Source organism: Ctenopharyngodon idella, chromosome 10 (assembly GCF_019924925.1).
Source record: "Ctenopharyngodon idella isolate HZGC_01 chromosome 10, HZGC01, whole genome shotgun sequence".
In the NCBI taxonomy this organism is placed as follows: domain Eukaryota; kingdom Metazoa; phylum Chordata; class Actinopteri; order Cypriniformes; family Xenocyprididae; genus Ctenopharyngodon; species Ctenopharyngodon idella.
Genome location: NC_067229.1, coordinates 5,592,957 through 5,614,051, shown reverse-complemented (window position 1 = coordinate 5,614,051; position 21,095 = coordinate 5,592,957). Strand labels below are relative to the sequence as shown.

At 37.5% G+C, this 21,095-nt stretch overlaps 1 protein-coding gene across 2 annotated transcripts; it reads left to right on the top strand.

Moving 5' to 3' along the window:
• Window positions 1–3,161: 3,161 nt before the first annotated feature.
• On the top strand, window positions 3,162–18,413 carry LOC127519752 (uncharacterized). 2 transcript variants are annotated; one of them, XM_051907271.1, is made up of 8 exons: window positions 3,162–3,870; window positions 7,522–7,866; window positions 10,564–10,887; window positions 12,366–12,461; window positions 13,206–13,529; window positions 16,199–16,510; window positions 16,678–16,998; window positions 17,086–18,413. In XM_051907271.1, the coding sequence occupies exons 1-8, from the start codon at window positions 3,825–3,827 to the stop codon at window positions 17,121–17,123; spliced, it is 1,806 nt and encodes a 601-aa protein (XP_051763231.1). In that variant the 5' UTR covers window positions 3,162–3,824; the 3' UTR covers window positions 17,124–18,413. The 2 variants fall into 2 exon arrangements, with proteins under 2 accessions (XP_051763231.1, XP_051763230.1); XM_051907270.1 differs by having other exon boundaries at window positions 16,678–18,413.
• The last annotated feature ends 2,682 nt before the right edge of the window (window positions 18,414–21,095 follow it).

Sequence of the window (21,095 nt, the reverse complement as noted above, 5' to 3'; positions counted from 1 at the left end):
ATTAGACTGTAAAGAAATTGAAATCTACAGGTAACGCTAATACACACTAAATACACATAGTCACGCAATGCTGATGTTGTTAACATTAACAATTTGAGAACAAAGTATAACAGCAATAATAATTTGCACGGTTTGATGTGATCCGAGCTAAGCGATCAACAGATTTAATCACCATTGGCAGGGTGATTTATTGTAATGCTTTTTTTTCCCTCAGTTGGTCAGAACAAAAGTGGCAGACATGTTACTTAATTGTTCAGATGACATTTTCCAGTGAAAATTCTTATTTTGGTCATGCTTCAAGACTACAATCTGTGATTCCGAAGTACAGTATCCACACCGATATGGTGACTGACAGCAAACATTAGGTTCATCCGCGCTGAGGAGCTATGCCGATGCACAACAAGATGATAATTCTCCATATAACTGCAATTGCAGGTTTCAAACAGAGATGGTGACAAAGAGGCAAAACTTACGGAATGCAGCTTTAACTAACAAAGTAAAAGAGATTTATTTAAAAATAATTCACAAATATTACCTTGCAAACTATTACTTGATTTTTTTATTTTTTATTAGGTACATCTGCTCCAGTTGTGCTGAATCTGTTATTCATTTTTTAAAAAGCTTTGGAATTTATTAGGAGGTGGATGGATTTATTAGGGCCCGAGCACCAAACGGTGCGAGGACCCTCTTGGAATTACTCCGTTTATTACTTAACGTTGATTTGTAACATTCCAAGAATTTAAAAAAGACCACTTTCCTTAATGTTAATGGAATTTTATTTAAAGGTTAGTATGACATTCAAACGCCTGCTGTTAACAAACATAATCACTGAAGGAAAGAGAAACAACAAGAACACAAACTACAACTGAAGATAAACAACTTCAACTGAGGCTAAAAGGTTTCTTTCAAACATGTACAAAAGATCTTATTAAGATAAACAGAGGTTTAAAGGATTAGTTCACCCAAAAATGAAAATTATGTAATTTATTACTCACCCTCATGTCGTCCAACACCCGTAAGTCCTTCGTTCATCTTCGGAACACAAATTACGATATTTTTGATAAAATCCAATGGCTCAGTAATCGCCAGCAATAACACTCCCTTTTTCAATGCCCAGAAAGCTATTAAAGACATATTTAATACAGTTCATGTGACTACAGTGGTTCAACCTTAACTTTATAAAGCGACGAGAATACTTTTTGTGTGCCAAAAATAACAAAATAGCGACTTTATTCAACAATATCTAGTGATGGGCGATTTCAAAACACTGCTTCATGAAGCTTTACGAATCATTTGTTTCGATTCAGTGGTTTGGAGCTTGTATCAAACTGTCAAAGTCACGTGAACTATTGAAGTTTTAGAACATTTATGATGTAACGAAGCCTTGTTTACTGAAATCATGTGATTTTGGCACTCTGAACCACTGATTCAAAACAAATGATTCGTAAAGCTTCGAAGCTTCATGAAGCATCGTTTTGAAATCGCCCATCACTAGAGATTGTGGAACAAAGTCGCTATTTTGTTATTTTAGGTGCACAAAAAGTATTCTCGTCGCTTTATAATATTAAGGTTGAACCAATGTAGTCACATAAACTGTTTTAAATATGTCTTTAGTAGCTTTCTGGGCATTGAAAAAGGGAGTGTTATCGCTGGCGATGCAGGCCTTACTGAGCCGTTGGATTTTATCAAAAACATCGTAATTTGTGTTACGAAGATGAACGAAGTTCTTACGGATGTTGGACGACATGAGGGTGAGTAATAAATGACATAATTTTCATTTTTGGGTGAACTAACCTTTTAAATGTTGATGTTTGCTTGAAAATAAGTTTTGTTTGAAGTCAGCATGATGGTGAATATTATTTGATTTAGTTGAGCTCTTGACCCTTTTATTAACATACTTCTCTTTCAGAAATTGCACTAATATTTGCAGTGAACATTTAAGCATTGAACAAGAAAGAGAAAGATGAAAAGCAGATTGACACGATGATTGGTATAAATAGTTAAGTTGAAGTATTAATGATTAAAAAGCACAAATTCAGTTGTAGTGACAGAACATTTCCAAGACATTACATTATACACACACTTAGACATCAACACGCATCATACAAACCTCAACAACGGTGACAATCAAAAAATATTCAAATATAAATAGAAAAATTCAGCTGCCAAATTTATTCATGCTGCAATGCATGCTGGGAGCCATGAATGAGTTTTGTGTGTTGGCATGAAGCATGTCACCATTGTTTGGTTTCATATGCCGAATGTTGATGTCTGTGACAGTTTAAAAATTACACCATAGTTCTTAACTTCATGCTCACAATATGGTTTAATAATTTTTCAGAATTTTCAAATTGCCACAGTAGTATGGTCAGCAGCACAATGTTCAAACGAATTAACAAAACACTTCTGATCAAACTTCAAATGCGATCAGTGAATCAAAACACTTCACTATGACATTAATTAGCAGTCAACATCACCTGCTGCTGTTCTGTCTTTTTCACTTCCTCTGATGCAGCAAAATTGTCTGAACACACTGTTAAAGTCAGAATAAAACAGTCAATAGTCAAGAACCCAACTACAGGAAACACTGATCACCACAATGATGACGACTTCAAATCTTTGTTCCTCTTTCCTTCAATGTGTCGTCACTAATGTTCAATCTTCACTTAATTATCTAATAAACTCCAGTACTGCTTAAGTGTTATTTTAACATGTACACATATGGACACATATGAACACTGAGCACTGTTCATTAAACACAATATTTTGCTGTGTAGCATCCCACCATTTTATTAGCCAAAAAGTTCAGTGATCCTTAATATTTAAAGAACAATTGAAGAATGTTGTTCCAAGAATGTTGTTCTGTTCCTGTTCCTGGAGATCTAGCATAGTTTAGCTCCAACCCTGATAAAACACACCTGAATCAGCTAATTAAGCTCTCTATGAGCACTTGATAATTACAGACAGGTGTGTTGAGCAGGGCTGGAGCTGAACTGCAGGAAGGTAGATCTCCAGGAACAGGGTTGGGCACCCCTGAGCTAGAGTCTGTTCTCAGGCAAACTGGAGCCTGTCGCGCACCAGCTGCGTTTTTTTTTTTTTTTTTTTTTTTAATGCTTTAACAACAATTACAAAACAGAAACAAATATGCCAGGGTTAAAAATACAAAAATATAAAAATACAATATCAACCAACTGAAAAAGTAAATAAAAACAAACAAACCAAATAGACAATAAAAGGCTTTGCTATTTCACAAAATCTTAAATGTATTGAATAGATTAACGGTTTTAACAGCTTTTTTTATTTGTACTGTCCTTAATAGAAACCATATAGCATTTTATATGCCTAATTTTCCAGACTCTTTTCAAAATTGAAAAAAAAAAAAAAAAATATATATATATATATATATATATATATATATTTATTATGTGTTCGTATAACAAAAGAAAACTGCATAATTTGCATCGGCCGCGCAGACTTGAGTAACAAACAGTGACGTAAAACTGTGTTGTTTGCATTATGTATATATATATAAAAAAAAAAAAAAAAACATTGCGCGTCTGCTCATCCCGGTGTTTGTGTAGGCAGTGCTGTTTTGCTGTTCACAGCACCGGGAGTGATTCTAGCGGGCAGCTCGCATAAACCGCTGGTACTCCTTTTCAGAGACAGACTGAGACGGAAACTCGCTCTCTCGCTTGTCAGTCGGTTTGGGTGCGGTTCAGGAATTACGAACACATCCAGCGGAACAGAATAGGCCTAATATAAATAGGCTAATCTCCATTGATTATCTTCATTAAATTCAAAATCTACGCATCTCTACATAAGACATGCAGAGCACATTATTGCTTTTTCTATTCTTATTATTCATGTACGGTAAGTGGATTTCTGTCGGTTTCATTTTAGACACCAATTCTGTAACAAATGCATGTGAACTGACAGTGAAGAAACGTCTAATATTTTAAATAGAATGACTGATTTGATATTTTACATTAGTGATCATTGATATTAATAAGAATTATCAAATGTTTTATATTTGTTTAAATAAAATGTATATAAAAATATATAATTTTAACTTCTAATATATGACATGTTGTGCTATTACAACTAAATAAGCATCAATAAGTTTCTATTTATTTCCTACAGTGAAATTTTTTTTTTCATTCATCCAATTAAAAAAAAAAAAAATTAGGGTAATGGTTCACATCTAAAGCCTATTTTATGACTTGAGCCAATGAAAAATAAATAACTTGCCCTAAACAATATATTGTCAATGAAAACTATTTTAGAAAACCTGGCACAAAGTATATTTTTCTTGTTGAAGAAAGTCAATTAATTTAAATTCTATTTTTGAGCTAAAAAAAAAAGATAAAGATTTAATCTAAACAAAAATTCTAATTTAAGAAATATGTATTAGAAATTATTTGCATTATCTAATCAAATAAATAAAAATTAAATTACACAATTATTTCTTTAAAAAAAAAAAAAAAAAAGTTAAAAGAAATTTGATTTAAACAAAAAAAGATATCATCTAGGTTACTATTGTAACCCCCGTTCCCTGAAGGAGGTAACGGAGACGTTACATCAATACTGACGTAATGGGGTCTTGCTTGGGAGCCCAATCACCTCCAAATGGTACAAAGCAAGCCAATGGGAATTGGCCAGTGAGATTTACATGCCGGGCCACACCCCTGGCATCCTGTTATAAATAGGACCGGCATACTCACTTCCATTCATATTTTGCTGAGGAGCCGAGATAGGTACCCGGCCGTTCAGCGGTGACTCAGGGCTATGGCAAGGGGAAGTAACGTCTCCGTTCAGGGAACGGGGGTTACAATAGTAACTTAGACGTTCCCTTTCAGTCAGTCACGTTCGACGTTACGTTGATACTGACGTAATGGGGTCCAAATGGAAAGCGCCATAGCAACTGAGCCACGTTACGAGTGTTAGGGAAGCAGATGCTGGCAAGCTGTGGTGTGCCCAAATGCAGGTGCTACCACAGAGTCGTAACCCTCCAGCGTCCGGAGTAAGCCCGAAAGGTCTTCCATACCAGTGGGATGGAGAGAACAGGGCATTACTCAGGGGATGGTCAAAGCTGCTGTTCCTTACCCCCAGGGAAGAGTGCTTCGGGACTCAATTCCCATGTTTTCAGCCATGACCAAACGCCAGGAAAGCGTTCCCCATTAGGAGGGGAAAGCTACGGAGACCACACCCTGCCCGAAGGGAGGTGACGTGTGGAAGACACATATGGTACGCCAAGGCGATGGCATCCACTATCCAGTGGGCCAACCTCTGTTTGGAGACAGCCTTTCCCTTCTGCTGACCTCCAAAGCAAACAAAGAGCTGCTCAGAGCTTCTGAAGCTCTGCGTGCGGTTGACGTAAACATGCAGGGCACGAACGGGACACAGCAATGCTAGGGCTGGGTCTGCCTCCTCCAGGGGCAGCGCTTGCAAGTTCACCACCTGGTCCTGGAAGGGAGTGGTGGGAACTTTGGGCACATATCCAAGCCGGGGTCTCAGGACAACGTGAGAGTAGGCCGGGCCGAACAGGAGCAGGACAGGAGCGTTGGGGCCTGTCACCAAGGTGAACAGGACACCGCTGAACCTGGGGGGACGCCTGGCGAACTGAATCGCATAGCCGAGTCTGACTGTCCGAATGCACTGCAATCGCACGCTCCACCTGTGGAATGTCCATGTAACCCTTGGCGGCCCCACCATCGAGGGTAGTGAGAGTGGAGGAGGCAGAAGTTCGGTTTCTGGCAGTAAAAGGTGCCTTCCACGTCTTCTGAACCTCCTCATGCACCTCCGGGAAGAAAGGAACTGGGGCGGGACGTGGCTGAGAACCACGGCCCGCACCCAGAAACTAATCATCCAACCGCGAGCGCTCAGGACACGGTGGAGGGTTCCACTCAAGCCCAATGCCCGCGGTGGCCTGGGCAAGCATGGCTGTCAACTCTGAATCCGATTCGGCCTGAACGACCACCCCGGAGGGCAGGAGTTCGGCCTCCTCATCCTCTTCAGAGTCCAAAAGCCCACTCCCCGATGCAGTGATCGACATCTGATCCGGAGCACCGAAAGTGATGCGGGGAACCTCCGCAGAGGGTCCCGCGGCAGCAGCCGGCAACTCAACGGCACATAGCGTGCTAGAGGAGTGGGAGGTTCGTGGGGGTGGGCCCAACGAAGAAGCTCCCACTGTGACCCTCAGATCTTCCAGAGTGCTAACCAGACCAGCAGCTTTTGAAGCTGCGGGTGACTGGGTAGCAGCAGAGGGGACTCGTACCTCCGTGTTAAAGAAGGAGAGTCGCGATCGCAACGCCAACATGGACATGCCCTCGCAGTGAGGGCACGTGCCATCCACGAGCGCTGACTCAGCATGCTGTTTACCCAGACAAGTGAGACAGCGATCGTGGCCATCAGACCAGATGTGGAGATCACTCCAAGCAATTAAAATAGCTGTTTTTGCTCTTTCTAGAAATTCACTCTTTGAAGGTGAGAGAACGATCACACAACCGATCGGCTCCGAAGCAAAAGATGAATGGAAGTGAGTATGCTGGTCCTATTTATACCCGGATGCTGGGGTTGTGGCCCGGCATGTAAATCTCACTGGCCAATTCCCATTGGCTTGTTTTGTACCATTTGGAGGTGATTGGGCTCCCAAGCGAGACCCCATTACTGAAGACTAATATTTGCATAAAATGAATTAAATATATAATAGTGACGTAAATATCTACCTAAGGACATGTCATTAATGAATAATGCATATAAAGGTGACATGCCATCGTATGTACCATAGCACAAGGTTGCATGTCAGCGCTATCTATGGTCACATCATAATGACGTTGTGTTATGAATGAAGGAGGAGGAGGTATTTCAAAATACAGGCGGCAGAGAGGTACCATGGCTTTGAGAAATTTTGTGAACAATTTCAAGCGAATTTTTCATAAATGTGCTCACGTGTCTATCAGATAAACATGGGCACCTAACATTTTTTAATCTCTGTATATTAAAAAAAAAACATTCCTTCAAAAACAATAGTTGGAAATACAAGAGACCTTGAACATTTATATCACCCTATTTCTATGCTCGAGACACCATTGTTTTGTGTATGTTAAACAACATCATACGACCAAGAGTGCCGTTTTCCTAAATACCATCACGATTTGAAAATGTGACACTGATTTCATAGAACAGTTCAATACACAAATAGTTAAAATTAAGTCACTTACATTTTAGATGCAATATTGACTATTTTTGTTCTGTTTCAGCAGCGAAAATAGTTCCAATATATTCAAATTGGGCTTAAAATCGGGCTTAAAATCTTCAAGTATGTGGCCAGCCTAAGACCGTGGATGGAAGTCAGTTGTAGTTCTTGTCACTCTTTCCTTCAGTGAATCTACTCATTATCATCATGTGACTTCAATAATCAAGCAATCGTCACTTAATTAACCACTTAAGTACCTAATTAGCTCTATAACACCGGGGAATTTACTGTGTGTGTCTGTAAAATTGTTCTTCTATGTTCTGCAGGTTTGTCTGGTGCAGAGACAGATGAATATGAATCTGAGCCTGTGTCAGTGATGGAGGGAGATTCTGTTACTCTACACACTAATCTTACTGAAATACAAAATGATGATACAATTCTGTGGATGTTTGGACCTAAAGACTCTCTCATATCTCAAATAACGAGAAAGGCTGATTTCACTTCATTTTTTGTGACTGATGATGACGTGGGATTTAGAGGAAGATTGCAGGTGGATCAAAACACTGCATCTCTCACCATCAGAAGCACCAGAATCAGACTCTCAGGACAATATAAACTGACCATCTCTAGAGAAAAGACTAGGTACAAGATATTTAATGTTACTGTCTTTGGTAAGTATCTCAAGTCTTTCAATATAAAAGTCATCTTGGATAGATCAGCATTGTGTTAATTTGTTTATTATCAGACGATCTCTATGAACCAATGAATTATGCAGATTCACTGAGATCATCCCCCAGCGGCGAACCACTGAACAAGTGTCTATTGGTTTTACCTGATCTGATCAGTTTTATACATTTGTACACGTTTTAATTTGACATTAATATAATTAAAATGATTAGTATATAGTTATTCTCTTATTGGCCTATTTAGCTGAGCCATTCATGGAAAAAACAAAACAAGCCCTCAAAATTGATAAAAGAACACATTGTACAGACACTTGAAATTAATTCTTATTAGATGATTAGTTAATTGCATTTGATAGATTTTACTTGCAATAGATCATTTGCAATGGGTTTGTAAAAGGTGTTTTTATGCATGTTTGCAATTTGTTGCAATTACACTGTACTGACCAGTAGGGGTCACTAGCATGTGGTGTTTTGAACACTTTGAAACAGTGAATCATTTTGCGAAGCAATTTGTTCACCTGATTCGAAGCCTTGAAAAGCTTAATTTCTCCCATCACTACTTCTGACTTGGCTAGAACAGAAATTTGAATATGAATATACAAGATCAGAGATCCCAAGCAAATGAAACACTAATCACCATTACAGTGAATTCAAAACAAATACAGTACTAAACAATATAATTTCTTACAGTAGCATGGTTAAAGACAACTTTATAATGTGAATTCACAGTAAAACGAGAGCAGTAAATTACTGAGCTCAGCATCATTTTGCTGTTGATTAACAGTTATTTGTAAGAAAATGATCCAGCATGCATTAATTTCACTGTAAATTTCTGACTACAGTAATTTGTTGTAAAATAATACTCTTTAATCCTGTAAAAAAAAATTCAGTTTTTTACAGGGTGGTTGGAAATCAATATTTTCATGACTTCAGTGCTGACAGTTTCTCTCTACACAAGGGCTTCATAAGGGGTCCAGCCCACTTTAAGAATAATTAGTGTGATGTTTTAGACAAGGTTAAAAGTGGCCTTAACATGATGAATAAAGGGCTTAAAAAAGGACCCAGCATCTCACTTTTCTTAATAACTAAAAAACTATTAACATTATCTACAGCTAATGTTTTAAAGCCAAGGATCAAAGAGCCCAACTAAAGCAAACACTGACCACCATAATGGCGACTTCAAACTTTTTTATTTTCAATAAAACATCAACATATAAACCTTTTTAATTCTCAATAAGAACTTTAGTATGAAAGAAATAAAGTCTGGATTGTAATAAGTGAAGGTGCTGAGATCTAGAGAGACAGTGTTTAATGTTAGTGTCTAATGTTCTTTTGGGATTTAAAGGGTTTTTGTATCGTCTGTTTTGTGGGTCACCATCAGGGTGCGAACTACGGGGGAGCTAGGGGAGCTAGCTCGGCTCCCCTTAACAAGACTTGGGCTCCCCTGAAAACATGATTTGTGAAATTTTGGGGGGTCTCAAAAAATACTGACAATGTGTTATTTTGACGTGCAATTTCAGTTTTGTGTATTGTGATCATCGTGGATTATTATGTGTAAAATTGTAAAAATATTCAATCATGCATGACGGTGATTTAAACCTAATTCACTTCAATAAAGATAACTATACATGCTATTCTTGTCATGAGCATCAAGGTGTGGGGGCGCTGCGGTGCAAATTGCAATCATGTTTAGTACATGTTAACTCGAACAGCAAAGGAAGCTGACCCCAGGCCTGTGTTAAGGTAAGGGTTGTTATAAGTCTGCTTGACTCTCGATGTATTAGACCTAATTGAATGGAGGAATTATGGCATTCTTCTGTAGCCTGACGAGTAACTTTAACCGTTGTTCAGTTCATGTGAACTCAAAGACAGCCTGATGCTTTTTTTATAGACTATTTGTGGGTGGCTGTTTGTTGTTTCACCTTTCAATTCGTGTCGATAAAGTATAATAGGGTAAATCCTGTATAGTGATTGATCCTATATAGTGATATACACCATTGTGCTGAAGAGTAGAGCCTGTGCTTCAGTCCAGGATGAGCCAGAAAACATTGGTGTTATGCTACTTGTTGCTTTATTTAAATGGCAGTAACTCTGCAGTTGTTGATGCAGTAATATATAGTTACATTATGTATAGAGTTAGCTGCAAGAGATTTGCATTTTACAGTGAATGTTTGTTAGTAATAATTCAAGAGCTACATGTAAAATAATAGTGTTTTTCTGTAAAAAAAAAAGTTTAAAGAAATTTTCTGTAAAGGTTTTATGCACCTTATTTAAATTAGGATATTTTACTTTGATTTTTTTGAGTTTTGTTTGGCAGCTGTAGCTGACAGTCAATGATTGTTTTTTGTTTTGTTTTTATAGTAGATAAGGCTCAGGTATGGCTCAGTTTTGGGATTTCTGGTTTATTTAAGGCTGAGAATCGGTACCAACACTAAAACCTATTCAGTCCCAGTGCAGGGTTGGTAATTGGCTGAGACTCTGGCCTGTTATGGCCCATGTGTGGCCCTGGTCTTTAATCCAGATCTGGGCCACTCCAGGGCCGTGATTTTTTTGCAGCATGTGGGCCGAGGGAAAAGGGGCGGTGTAGACTGGAGCTGGGCCAGATAAACATTGCTATGTGGGAGGTGGCATGAGGGTTTATAAATTAATCTCTCTCTGATAATCCATTTCTGTTTGTTTCAGGTGTGGTTGGTGAGACAAATGGAGTGAAGTCAGTGTCAGTGATGGAGGGAAATTCTGTCACTCTAAACACTGATACTGAAATACATACAGATGATCTGATAGTGTGGAGGTTTGGAGATAAAGGCATCCTCCTAGCTAAAATTTATGTAGAGACTAATGAGACCTCATTAAATTATGCTGATGAGAATTTCAGAGACAGACTGAAGCTGGATCAGACTGGATCTCTGACCATCACAAACACCAGAACCACAGACTCTGGAGTTTATGAACTACAGATCAGAGGCAGTCAGAGCTCACACAAGACATTTTTCCTTTCTGTCAGTGGTGAGTACTGTAACTCCAAATGTTTTGTCTTTTAATGCAATTACACATACAGTAAACTTAGACAAATGCACTTTAAGAAACACTTTAGATAAAAGAAAAGTTGCCTGGACGTGAAGTTTGTGATTGATTTGCAAATTTAACAGTATTTTAAGGGTTAGATAAACTGACTTTTTGACACTGGACAGAAAACCCCTTAAAGTAGAAATTGGAGCAAAATATTTCACTTGCTTAAATTCGCATCATGTTGATTATTTTGATCACATGAGTGATCATGTCAATATGATCTTTAGTACATAACAGTTGTCAAAGACACATTCACTCACACTAGTTTATATAGTGCTGATGTTTATAGTGTTTGTTACAGATCAGACACATTCACACTAATGACTGTCTTTATCATTACAGTATCAGGGGCCGTATTCACGAAACATCTTAAGGCTAAAAGTAGCTCCTAAATTGCCGATTTAGGAGAAACTCTTAAAAATAATGGGTGTGTCAGTCCTAATTTTAGGAGTCCTAAATTTTTGCTCTAAGAGTATTTCACAAATCATTTTAGTGCTAAAACTAGCTCTTAAATCTGTGAAACGTTAGGAGTAGTCAAGAGGACTCCTAAGTCACTAAAACCAAGTCACAAACAGTCCTAATCCACCTAAAGACACTGAACACCATTGAGGCAATAGTGATAGAGCCTTGGGTGCTGAACTTTTTCTTCATAAATGCAATACATTTTGATTTATAGATTTGAATCTACGATGAGGTGCTAAAAATAAATCTTGGAATCCAGACCCAAAGTTCTCTCCATATCCCCAGCCGAGAGTGAGGGACGGAGTGGCAGAGGGATGCAGAAAACCGTCAAAGTAACTATAGGCGAGTCGGCTCTCATCTGTGTATATATTCCTCCTCTCGAGCTGATTAGAAAGACCGTTTGAATGTGTTCCTCCCAAACTTTGTTTATAAAACATAATTTGTTGCTCATTCTGCATTCTCTTGAGATGCAGACATCCAAGATGCGGACAATTAACTGTATATACTAGTTTAATTAGTGACACTTAGCCTACATTTTTAAAACCTTTATTTGAATATGGCAACATTTGTATTTTAAAACCTTTATTTTAATATGGAAACATGACACCTCATTCTACAAAATTTCTATGATTAAATCGCTGACTCCTCCCCTATCAGCCAATCACTGTGTGTAAACTCCATAGCAACGAGGTCAACCCCACCCTTACTCTTAGCTTAAGACTTCTGTCTATTCCTTAGTAAAAGTTTGTCTCAGCAGCTTTGTGAATGGGTTTTAAGAGAAAACTCTTAGCTAAGAACTTTTACTGCTATTTAGGAAAACTCTTAGTGGTAAGATAAGATGTTTTGTGAATACGGCCCCAGATCTTCACTCAGGTTATATAGTGTTGATGTTTATAGTGTTTATTAGAGATCAGACACATTCACACTAATGATTGGTGTCTTTTTCTTTACAGATTCAGATCTGTCTCCATGGGCTGTAACAGGAATATGTGTTGTTTCTGTTTTTCTGACTGCGACTATAACTGCCTGTTGCTATCACCGGATAGCGGGTAAGCTGTTACATCAGGAAAAAAACATAAACATTATTATGCAACAGTAGAATCTAAAAGTGTAATTTTCAGTTGTAATTTCAGCTTTTTTACCACAAATTCTGCTTGTGTCAGCGTATGAATCTCTACAATGATGACAATCAACAAAAAGCTTCATGCTGCAGTACACTTAAGAAAAGCCAAGGGTCAAGTGCTCACCTAAAGCAAACGCTATACATTATTATACACTATAATGGTGACTTCAAATATTTTAGGATGATTAAACACCTCCAAAAACAGCTTTACCAGCTTCACTTATTACACACCAGTTTGACTTTATTTCTTTCGTAAGTTGTTTCTGAGAATAAACAGAGCTTTAACTCTAATTAATATTGATTTTTTTTTTTTTTTTTTTTTTTTTTTGAAAAATTTTGAAGTCACCATTATAGTGAAAAGCATTTGTTTTAGTTGAGCACTTGACCCTTGGCTTTTTGTACAAAGCTTTTTTTTTTTTTTTTTCTCTCTCTCTCTCTCTCTCTCTCTCTCTCTCTCTCTCTCTCTCTCTCTCTCTCTCTCTCTCTCTCTCCAAATTATCATTTAAATGACTGTTTTAAAGCAGATACAGAAAATTCTTTTTTTTTTCTCTCTCTCTCTACAGTGCAGGTATTGTGCACACCTTTTAAATTTTTGATGTTTGATCCTGTAACTAAGATAACCAACACACTCATGAACACATTTCTGTTCTCTGTTTCTATGCTGTGACAGGCAAAGAGAAGAAAGTGTCAGTGACAGAGGGAGATTCTTTCACTCTATGCACTGATGTTACTAAACTACATAAAGATCATACGATACAGTGGTGGTATGAAGATGAAGACAATCTCATTGCTGAAATCAAAGGAGGAACCAGTAAGAAACATGATGTTGCTGATGAGAGATTCGGTGACAGACTGACGCTGAATGATAATACTGGATCTCTAACCATCAGAGACATCAGAACCATTCACTCTGGACTCTATAAACTAAAGATCAGCAGCAACACATGCGCCGGTTGCATCGTCCAATGCAAGAGATTCATTCTTACCGTAAATAGTAAGTAGATCAAGTCTTTTATTGTGTTAATAATCAAGTTCTCAAAGTACTCAAAATGAACCCAAATTTTATTTACATGTCTGCAACTAGGAAAAGCTAATTTTTTTTTTTGTTGGATTAATTTGCATCAATGTATTACATGCAGTTAAACCTAGTTTAGCAAAGATTAAAATATAGTTTATTAGTTTATATAGTTTATAGTTTTTGATTTAAGCATTATTAATATGAAATATTTACTTCCTATTGATTAATATTTAAATGTTTTTGCCAGTTTGATGCAAATTTCAGCAGGTGTCTGTGATTTCAGGCAATCATGGACAACTTTACCAAAATATATACTTATATACACTGTAAAAAAAAAAAAAAAAAAAAAAAAAAAAAAATCTAAAAATTCATTCACTCTTCTTAGGTAAAAGTTGTCTTTAAGTTGTCTTAAGTTTTGCCGCAAAGTTTAATCAAGTTTAATCAAGTAATCAAGTTTAATCACTCCAACAACATGTTTCCAAATGCTCATCTGCACTCATCTTGCAGTCAGTGACTGTTGCCCTGGTATCAGCACCCCCTGCTGGACTGGAATTACAGCTTTTATATGAATTTTTCCCATTGCCTGCAGGAGGAGCACACACTAAGAAAACATAACTAAATTGAAAACTTTAATAACAAAACAAATATAAGTTAAAGAAACAAAAATTAATATGGCCCCTACACACCGGCCCCTAATTAAAATGTGTAAATCTGTAAACAAATAAGGATCCTTCAAAAATTTCACTTTCTGTTTTAAGTGCTATACAGGTGCTGGTCATATCATTAGAATATCATCAAAAAGTTGATTTATTTCACTAATTCCATTCAAAAAGTGAAACTTGTATATTATATTCATTCATTACACACAGACTGATATATTTCAAATGTTTATTTCTTTTAATTTTGATGATTATAACTGACAACTAAGGAAAATCCCAATTTCAGTATCTCAGAAAATTAGAATATCACTTAAGACCAATACAAAGAAAGGATTTTTAGAAATCTTGGCCAACTGAAAAGTATGAACATGAAAAGTATGAGCATGTACAGCACTCAATACTTAGTTGGGGCTCCTTTTGCCTGAATTACTGCAGCAATGCGGCGTGGCATGGAGTCGATCAGTCTGTGGCACTGCTCAGGTGTTATAAGAGCCCAGGTTGCTCTGATAGTGGCCTTCAGCTCTTCTGCATTGTTGGGTCTGGCATATCACAGCTTCCTCTTCACAATACCCCATAGATTTTCTATGGGGTTAAGGTCAGGCGAGTTTGCTGGCCAATTAAGAACAGGGATACCATGGTCCTTAAACCAGGTACTGGTAGCTTGGCACTGTGTGCAGGTGCCAAGTCCTGTTGGAAAATGAAATCTGCATCTCCATAAAGTTGGTCAGCAGCAGGAAGCATGAAGTGCTCTAAAACTTCCTGGTATACGGCTGCGTTGACCTTGGACCTCAGAAAACACAGTGGACCAACACCAGCAGATGACATGGCACCCCAAACCATCACTGACTGTGGAAACTTTACACTGGACCTCAAGCAACGTGGATTGTGTGCCTCTCCTCTCTTCCTCCAGACTCTGGGACCCTGATTTCCAAAGGAAATGCAAAATTTACTTTCATCAGAGAACATAACTTTGGACCACTCAGCAGCAGTCCAGTCCTTTTTGTCTTTAGCCCAGGCGAGACGCTTCTGACGCTGTCTGTTGTTCAAGAGTGGCTTGACACAAGGAATGCGACAGCTGAAACCCATGTCTTGCATACGTCTGTGCGTAGTGGTTCTTGAAGCACTGACTCCAGCTGCAGTCCACTCTTTGTGAATCTCCCCCACATTTTTGAATGGGTTTTGTTTCACAATCCTCTCCAGGGTGCGGTTATCCCTATTGCTTGTACACTTTTTTCTACCACATCTTTTCCTTCCCTTCGCCTCTCTATTAATGTGCTTGGACACAGAGCTCTGTGAACAGCCTGCCTCTTTTGCAATGACCTTTTGTGTCTTGCCCTCCTTGTGCAAGGTGTCAATGGTCGTCTTTTGGACAACTGTCAAGTCAGCAGTCTTCCCCATGATTGTGTAGCCTACAGAACTAGACTGAGAGACCATTTAAAGGCCTTTGCAGGTGTTTTGAGTTAATTAGCTGATTAGAGTGTGGCACCAGGTGTCTTCAATGTTGAACCTTTTCACAATATTCTAATTTTCTGAGATGCTGAATTTGGGATTTTCCTTAGTTGTCAGTTATAATCATCAAAATTAAAAGAAATAAACATTTGAAATATATCAGTCTGTGTGTAATGAATGAATATAATATACAAGTTTCACTTTTTGAATGGAATTAGTGAAATAAATCAACTTTTTGATGATATTCTAATAATATGACCAGCACCTGTAAGTATGAAAGTAAATACTTACCTTTTAACTTTTTATCCAATATGGATTGGCTATTCATTTACAGGTTATGTCTTCCTCAATTTCCAGTAAGAGGCAGAGTTTGGTCACCGGTCTTTCGAAAATGCAAGTCTTTGATTAAAAAATGCAGATTAAATGATTATTATAAGCACATGAAGAATCACAGCATCTTCTCAGTGTTTCTGACATGTTCACCTACGAACTCACTTACAATCTCCTCATTTCTGTTTCTATGTGCTGCTGTAACAGATGAAGAGAAGATGCCAGTGAAGAAGGGAGAATCTGTCAACCTGAAGACTAATACGGAAATACAGAGAGATGATCAGATACTGTGGCTGTTGGGATATGAAAACACTATCATAGCTCAAATCAAAGGAGGGACTGGAGAGATCATTACAGATGATGTTGCTGATGAGAGATTCAGAGGCAGACTGGAGCTGAACAATAGGACTGGATCTCTGACCATCAAAAACTCTGAAACTGAAGACACTGAAGTCTATAAACTAAAGATCAGAAGTGATAAAGGAGCCACAAACAAGAGATTCAGAGTTGGTATCTATGGTGAGTAAGGTATCACATAATTGAAGTGCAAGTCATCTGTGCAGCTTGTTCTTGCTGACACACACACACACACACACACACACACACACACACACACACCCTCTCTGTCTCTTTACTGACTTGTTATAAACTCCTCATTTCTCTGTTTCTATATCTTGCTGTGACAGATGAAGAGAGGGAAGTGTCAGGAAAGGAGGGAAAGACTATCATTCTAAACACTGATGATGAAATGCAGAAAAACGATCAGGTATGGTGGCTGTTTGGAGAAGAAAACTCTCTGATAGCTGAAATCAAAGGTGGGACCGGAGATATCATTACATATGGTGGTACTGGTGGGAGATTCAGAGACAGACTGAAGCTGGACAAGAAGACTGGATCTCTGACCATCACAAACATCAGGTCCACAGACGCTGGACTTTATCAAGTATGGATCAACAGAAGCAGCAGCAGAAAGAACAAGCATTTGAGATTCACTGTTTCATTCAGACGTGAGTATTTCAAGTCTTTCAATGTAATAATGTTCACGATTCTTCCTTATAAATTCAGTTTTTTTTTTTTTTTTTTTTTTTTTTCAGAGCACAAGATGAGCTGGTGGAGTTGGTTTCAGAGTTGAAGTTGAAAAGTTAAAGGTGCATTTCTTGCACAGAATCAGATCTTTTCTGTATTTCACTCAGCATTGAAAAGAATATTGCTGTGAATCTCCATCTGTTTTCAGTGTTACAGTTTGTCTAAATTATCAAATTTAGCTAAAACTTGTTGAGTCGCTGACCCGCATGCACATTAGATCAGTTTTGAAGCAAGGACGATCATTGCATTGAAATTAACATAGATTTACACTGGAGTGAAACAGAGCACATTGTGTTATTGTAATTTGCCATTCATATTTAGGTTTAAAATTGTTTTAAAATAACTGCAAATGTTCAACAGTGTAAGAAAATGTGGCCTACAAATATGTTTAATGAGGTACTGGATGAGACAAAATACTGCTTTCTGTACTGATATTGTCCTTTATAAAAAAATATGCAGAAGACATTTGCTGTATTTATAGTTTTATCTCCTCATAAATTGAGCTTCTTGTTAAAAAAAAAAAAAAAAAAAACTGAACATCTTGAAAGGCTTTATGTCGGTGTTCAAACATCTTTAGTTCCTGCATGTTTCATCCCAGCTAACAATTTTTTGTTCTAAGAACTTTTCCAAATGTTCATAAAATGTTTTCTTGATGTTAGTGGAACCTTTTTTAAGGTTAGTATGATGTTCCTGAAACATTATTTCAATTTAATTTTTACTACCAACTCAACATTATAAAAACGTTGATTTGTAACATTCCAAGAACATAAAAATGTCAATGTTAATAGACACATAATTTAAAGATTAGTATGACGTTCATGAAACATTCAAACGTCAACAAGCAGAATCACTGAAGGAAAGAGAAACAAGAACACAAACTAAAACTGACTTCCAGCCACAGCCTTAGATGAAATCAACTGAAGGTAAAACTCAGATCAAGATCTCAGCAGAGGAGGATTAATCATCTCCACAAACAGCATTACCAGCTTCACTTATTACTAACCAGACTGACTTTATTTCTGTCACACGTCTACAGAAGTTCTTATTGAGAATTAACAGAAGTTTAGATGATGTTTTACTGAAAATGTTGTAGAGAAAGATGAAAAGCAAGTCATCATGTATGCTTTACTTACAGTCATATGACTGCTTTTTCTGTAGTTTCATGACCTGGTGTAAATAGTTATGAAGTTGAATCATTAATGAATAAAAAAAGGTAATAAATTTAACAGTTATGACACAAAGATCACTTGTAATACTGAAGAGATTGTTTGAGAGTTTCCTAAATCATTACAACTTCTAACAATCCAAAAATAATAAAATATAAATAGTAAACGAATACAGCTGCATAATTATTCATGCTGCAATGCATGCTGGGAAGCCATGAATGAGTTTTGTATTCTGCATTGTGGCATCGTGAGAGGTAGGGTATCACAAAAGGGTGGATTGCTTCAGTCCAGGCAGAGATCAAGCAACTGGTTTCCTTTTTTTTTAATCAACTCAAACTTCAAACTTTACATAGAAAAGAAAAATGCTATTCCAGCTTCTCTGTATCCAGACACACACAGTCTCTTTGTCCTCAGCTCATTAACAGCTTTTCTCCTTCACTTGCAACAGCTGTGCTTCCACCGACAAGGAACCTAGTAATTGTAGTCCCGGACCATGTGGCCATCTTAGTTTGTAGTCCCCATGCTGCAACCATCTAGATGGCACATACCTTCCCTCTATGACACACCCTCTCACGATGCCACAGCATGTATTTGAATGTCACCATTGTTGAGTTTTATATGCTGATTGTTTATATCTGTGAGTGGCACTGCAGTTAATAATTTTATGCTCACAATATGGTTTCATAATTTTTCAGTATGTCTGATTGTCAGGAATATCACATGATAAAACAGATTTCTGATCAGTAAATCAGACCACATCATGATGACATTAATTAACAGCCCACATCATCTGACGTTATTCTGCCACGACTCCTTCTGACACAGTAAATATGTTTTCTAAACACACTAATACAGCAGTCAGACAAAATAAACAAAGCAATCAAGAGTCCAACTTCGGGAAACACTAATCAACATAATGGTGACTTCAAATCTTTGTTCCTCTTTCCTTCCATCACTAATGTTCAGTCGTCACTTAATTATCTAATAAACTCCAGCACTGCTTCAGTGTTACATTTAACTCTGTAGTGTGGACACATGAACACTGAGCGGTGTTAATGAAACATTTTGCTGTGCATCATCTAACCTTAAGCCATTTTTAAGCCAAAAAGTTAGTGATCCTTAATATTTAAAGGACATTTGAATAATGTTGTTTAAACAATTTTTTCTGTCAACATTATGAGAACATTTAAAAAACCTTTTGAGAACATTATTAAGGACCAGATAACATTAAACAAATGTTCTATTAATGTTACTGGAAGAACGTTTGTTCATAACTTTGGCTAACTTTCTTTCAAGGTTCTTTCAAAGTTATGAGAATGTTCCCTGTCAGCTGGGATGATAAGTGTTTTGAATTGAGCCAGACAGCTATTTCTAATTATGTGATAATTGTGTCTAATTAATTTTTAAGTGTTGATAGGCTTGTTCGAGATGTATCGGTGCTGCACAGACCGATCGGCGTATGACATCAAAGTACTTTGATTAAGAAAGCATCTAAATGTCACTGATTGACCTTTTGGCTAAATACAAAGAACAAAAAATATTTAAGCTGAATGTTTTGCAGTGTGTCATGCTCAAAAACTAGTTACTGCATCTTTAGGCCTCTATGGGCAAGTATTACAGCTGATACAAGCTAGACAACAACAATTTATGCTACAGTAGAGTTTAAAGGGTTAGTTCACACAAAAATGAAAATTCTGTCATTAATTACTCGCCCTGATGTTGTACCACACCCATAAGACCTTCGTTCATCTTCGGAACACAAATTAAGATATTTTTCATAAAACCCAATGGCTCAGTGAGGCCTGCATTGACAGCAAGACAGTTAACACTTTCAATGCCCAGAAAGCTACTAAAGACAAATTTAAAAGTTCATGTGACTACAGTGGTTATATGATGTTTCAAAATGGTTTCTGCTTTCTGATTCATCATATTGTTCAAACATCAAAAACGTCATAACATCTATACAACTACCAGCAAAGACAAAAACAGTATTTTATCTTAATTAGTAGGTTAAATATTTTATATAGAAATCAACTGAAACCCACACAGTGATGGTCTACATCTATGTTAGCACAGATTAACCAATCTAAACATAAAGTCTAATATACAAAAAACATTTATTGTAATGTAAGGATCTTGTCTGCTTTTCAGTATTGCGCTGTCAGTGGTGTACTGTAATGATGAACAATTTTGAATGTAAATGACACTGCTGGAGCGCCACCTAGTGACTGTAATTGGTAATAGACTCTAATTGAACTATAGGGGGAGCCAAAGCGGCATCTTCTGCATTAGAATAATTGCTGTTGGAGAAGTGAAAGTGAAAGTGAAGTGATGTGTAGCCAAGTATGGTGTCACATACTCTGAATTTGTGCCCTGCATTTCACCCATCCAAGTGCACACACACACACACACACACACACAGCAGTGAGTATTGAACATACACACACCGTGAACACACACCCAGAGCAGTGGGCAGCCGTTGTTGCTGTGGTGCCTGGGGCGGGGAGCGATTGGGGGTTAGGTGCCTTGCTCAAGGGCACCTCAGTTGTAGGTAATGAGAGTGGAAGCGAGCGCTGTTCATTCACTCCCACCACCTACATGGATAAGTTTGCATGAATCTTATTAATCTTATTATGTCACCATTATTAAGATTCATATGCTGATTTTTGATGTCTGTGTTTTCTTTAAAAAAAATATCGACTGATTGCTCTTAATTATGGTCTCATTTGTAACAAATTACGTGGTTCCATCATTCAATTAATCATTTAAGTATCTAATTAACTCTAACACTGTTTCATTGTGGTGGTTCATACCTAGCGGTGTTGATTTAACCCCGGGGAATTTCTGTGAAG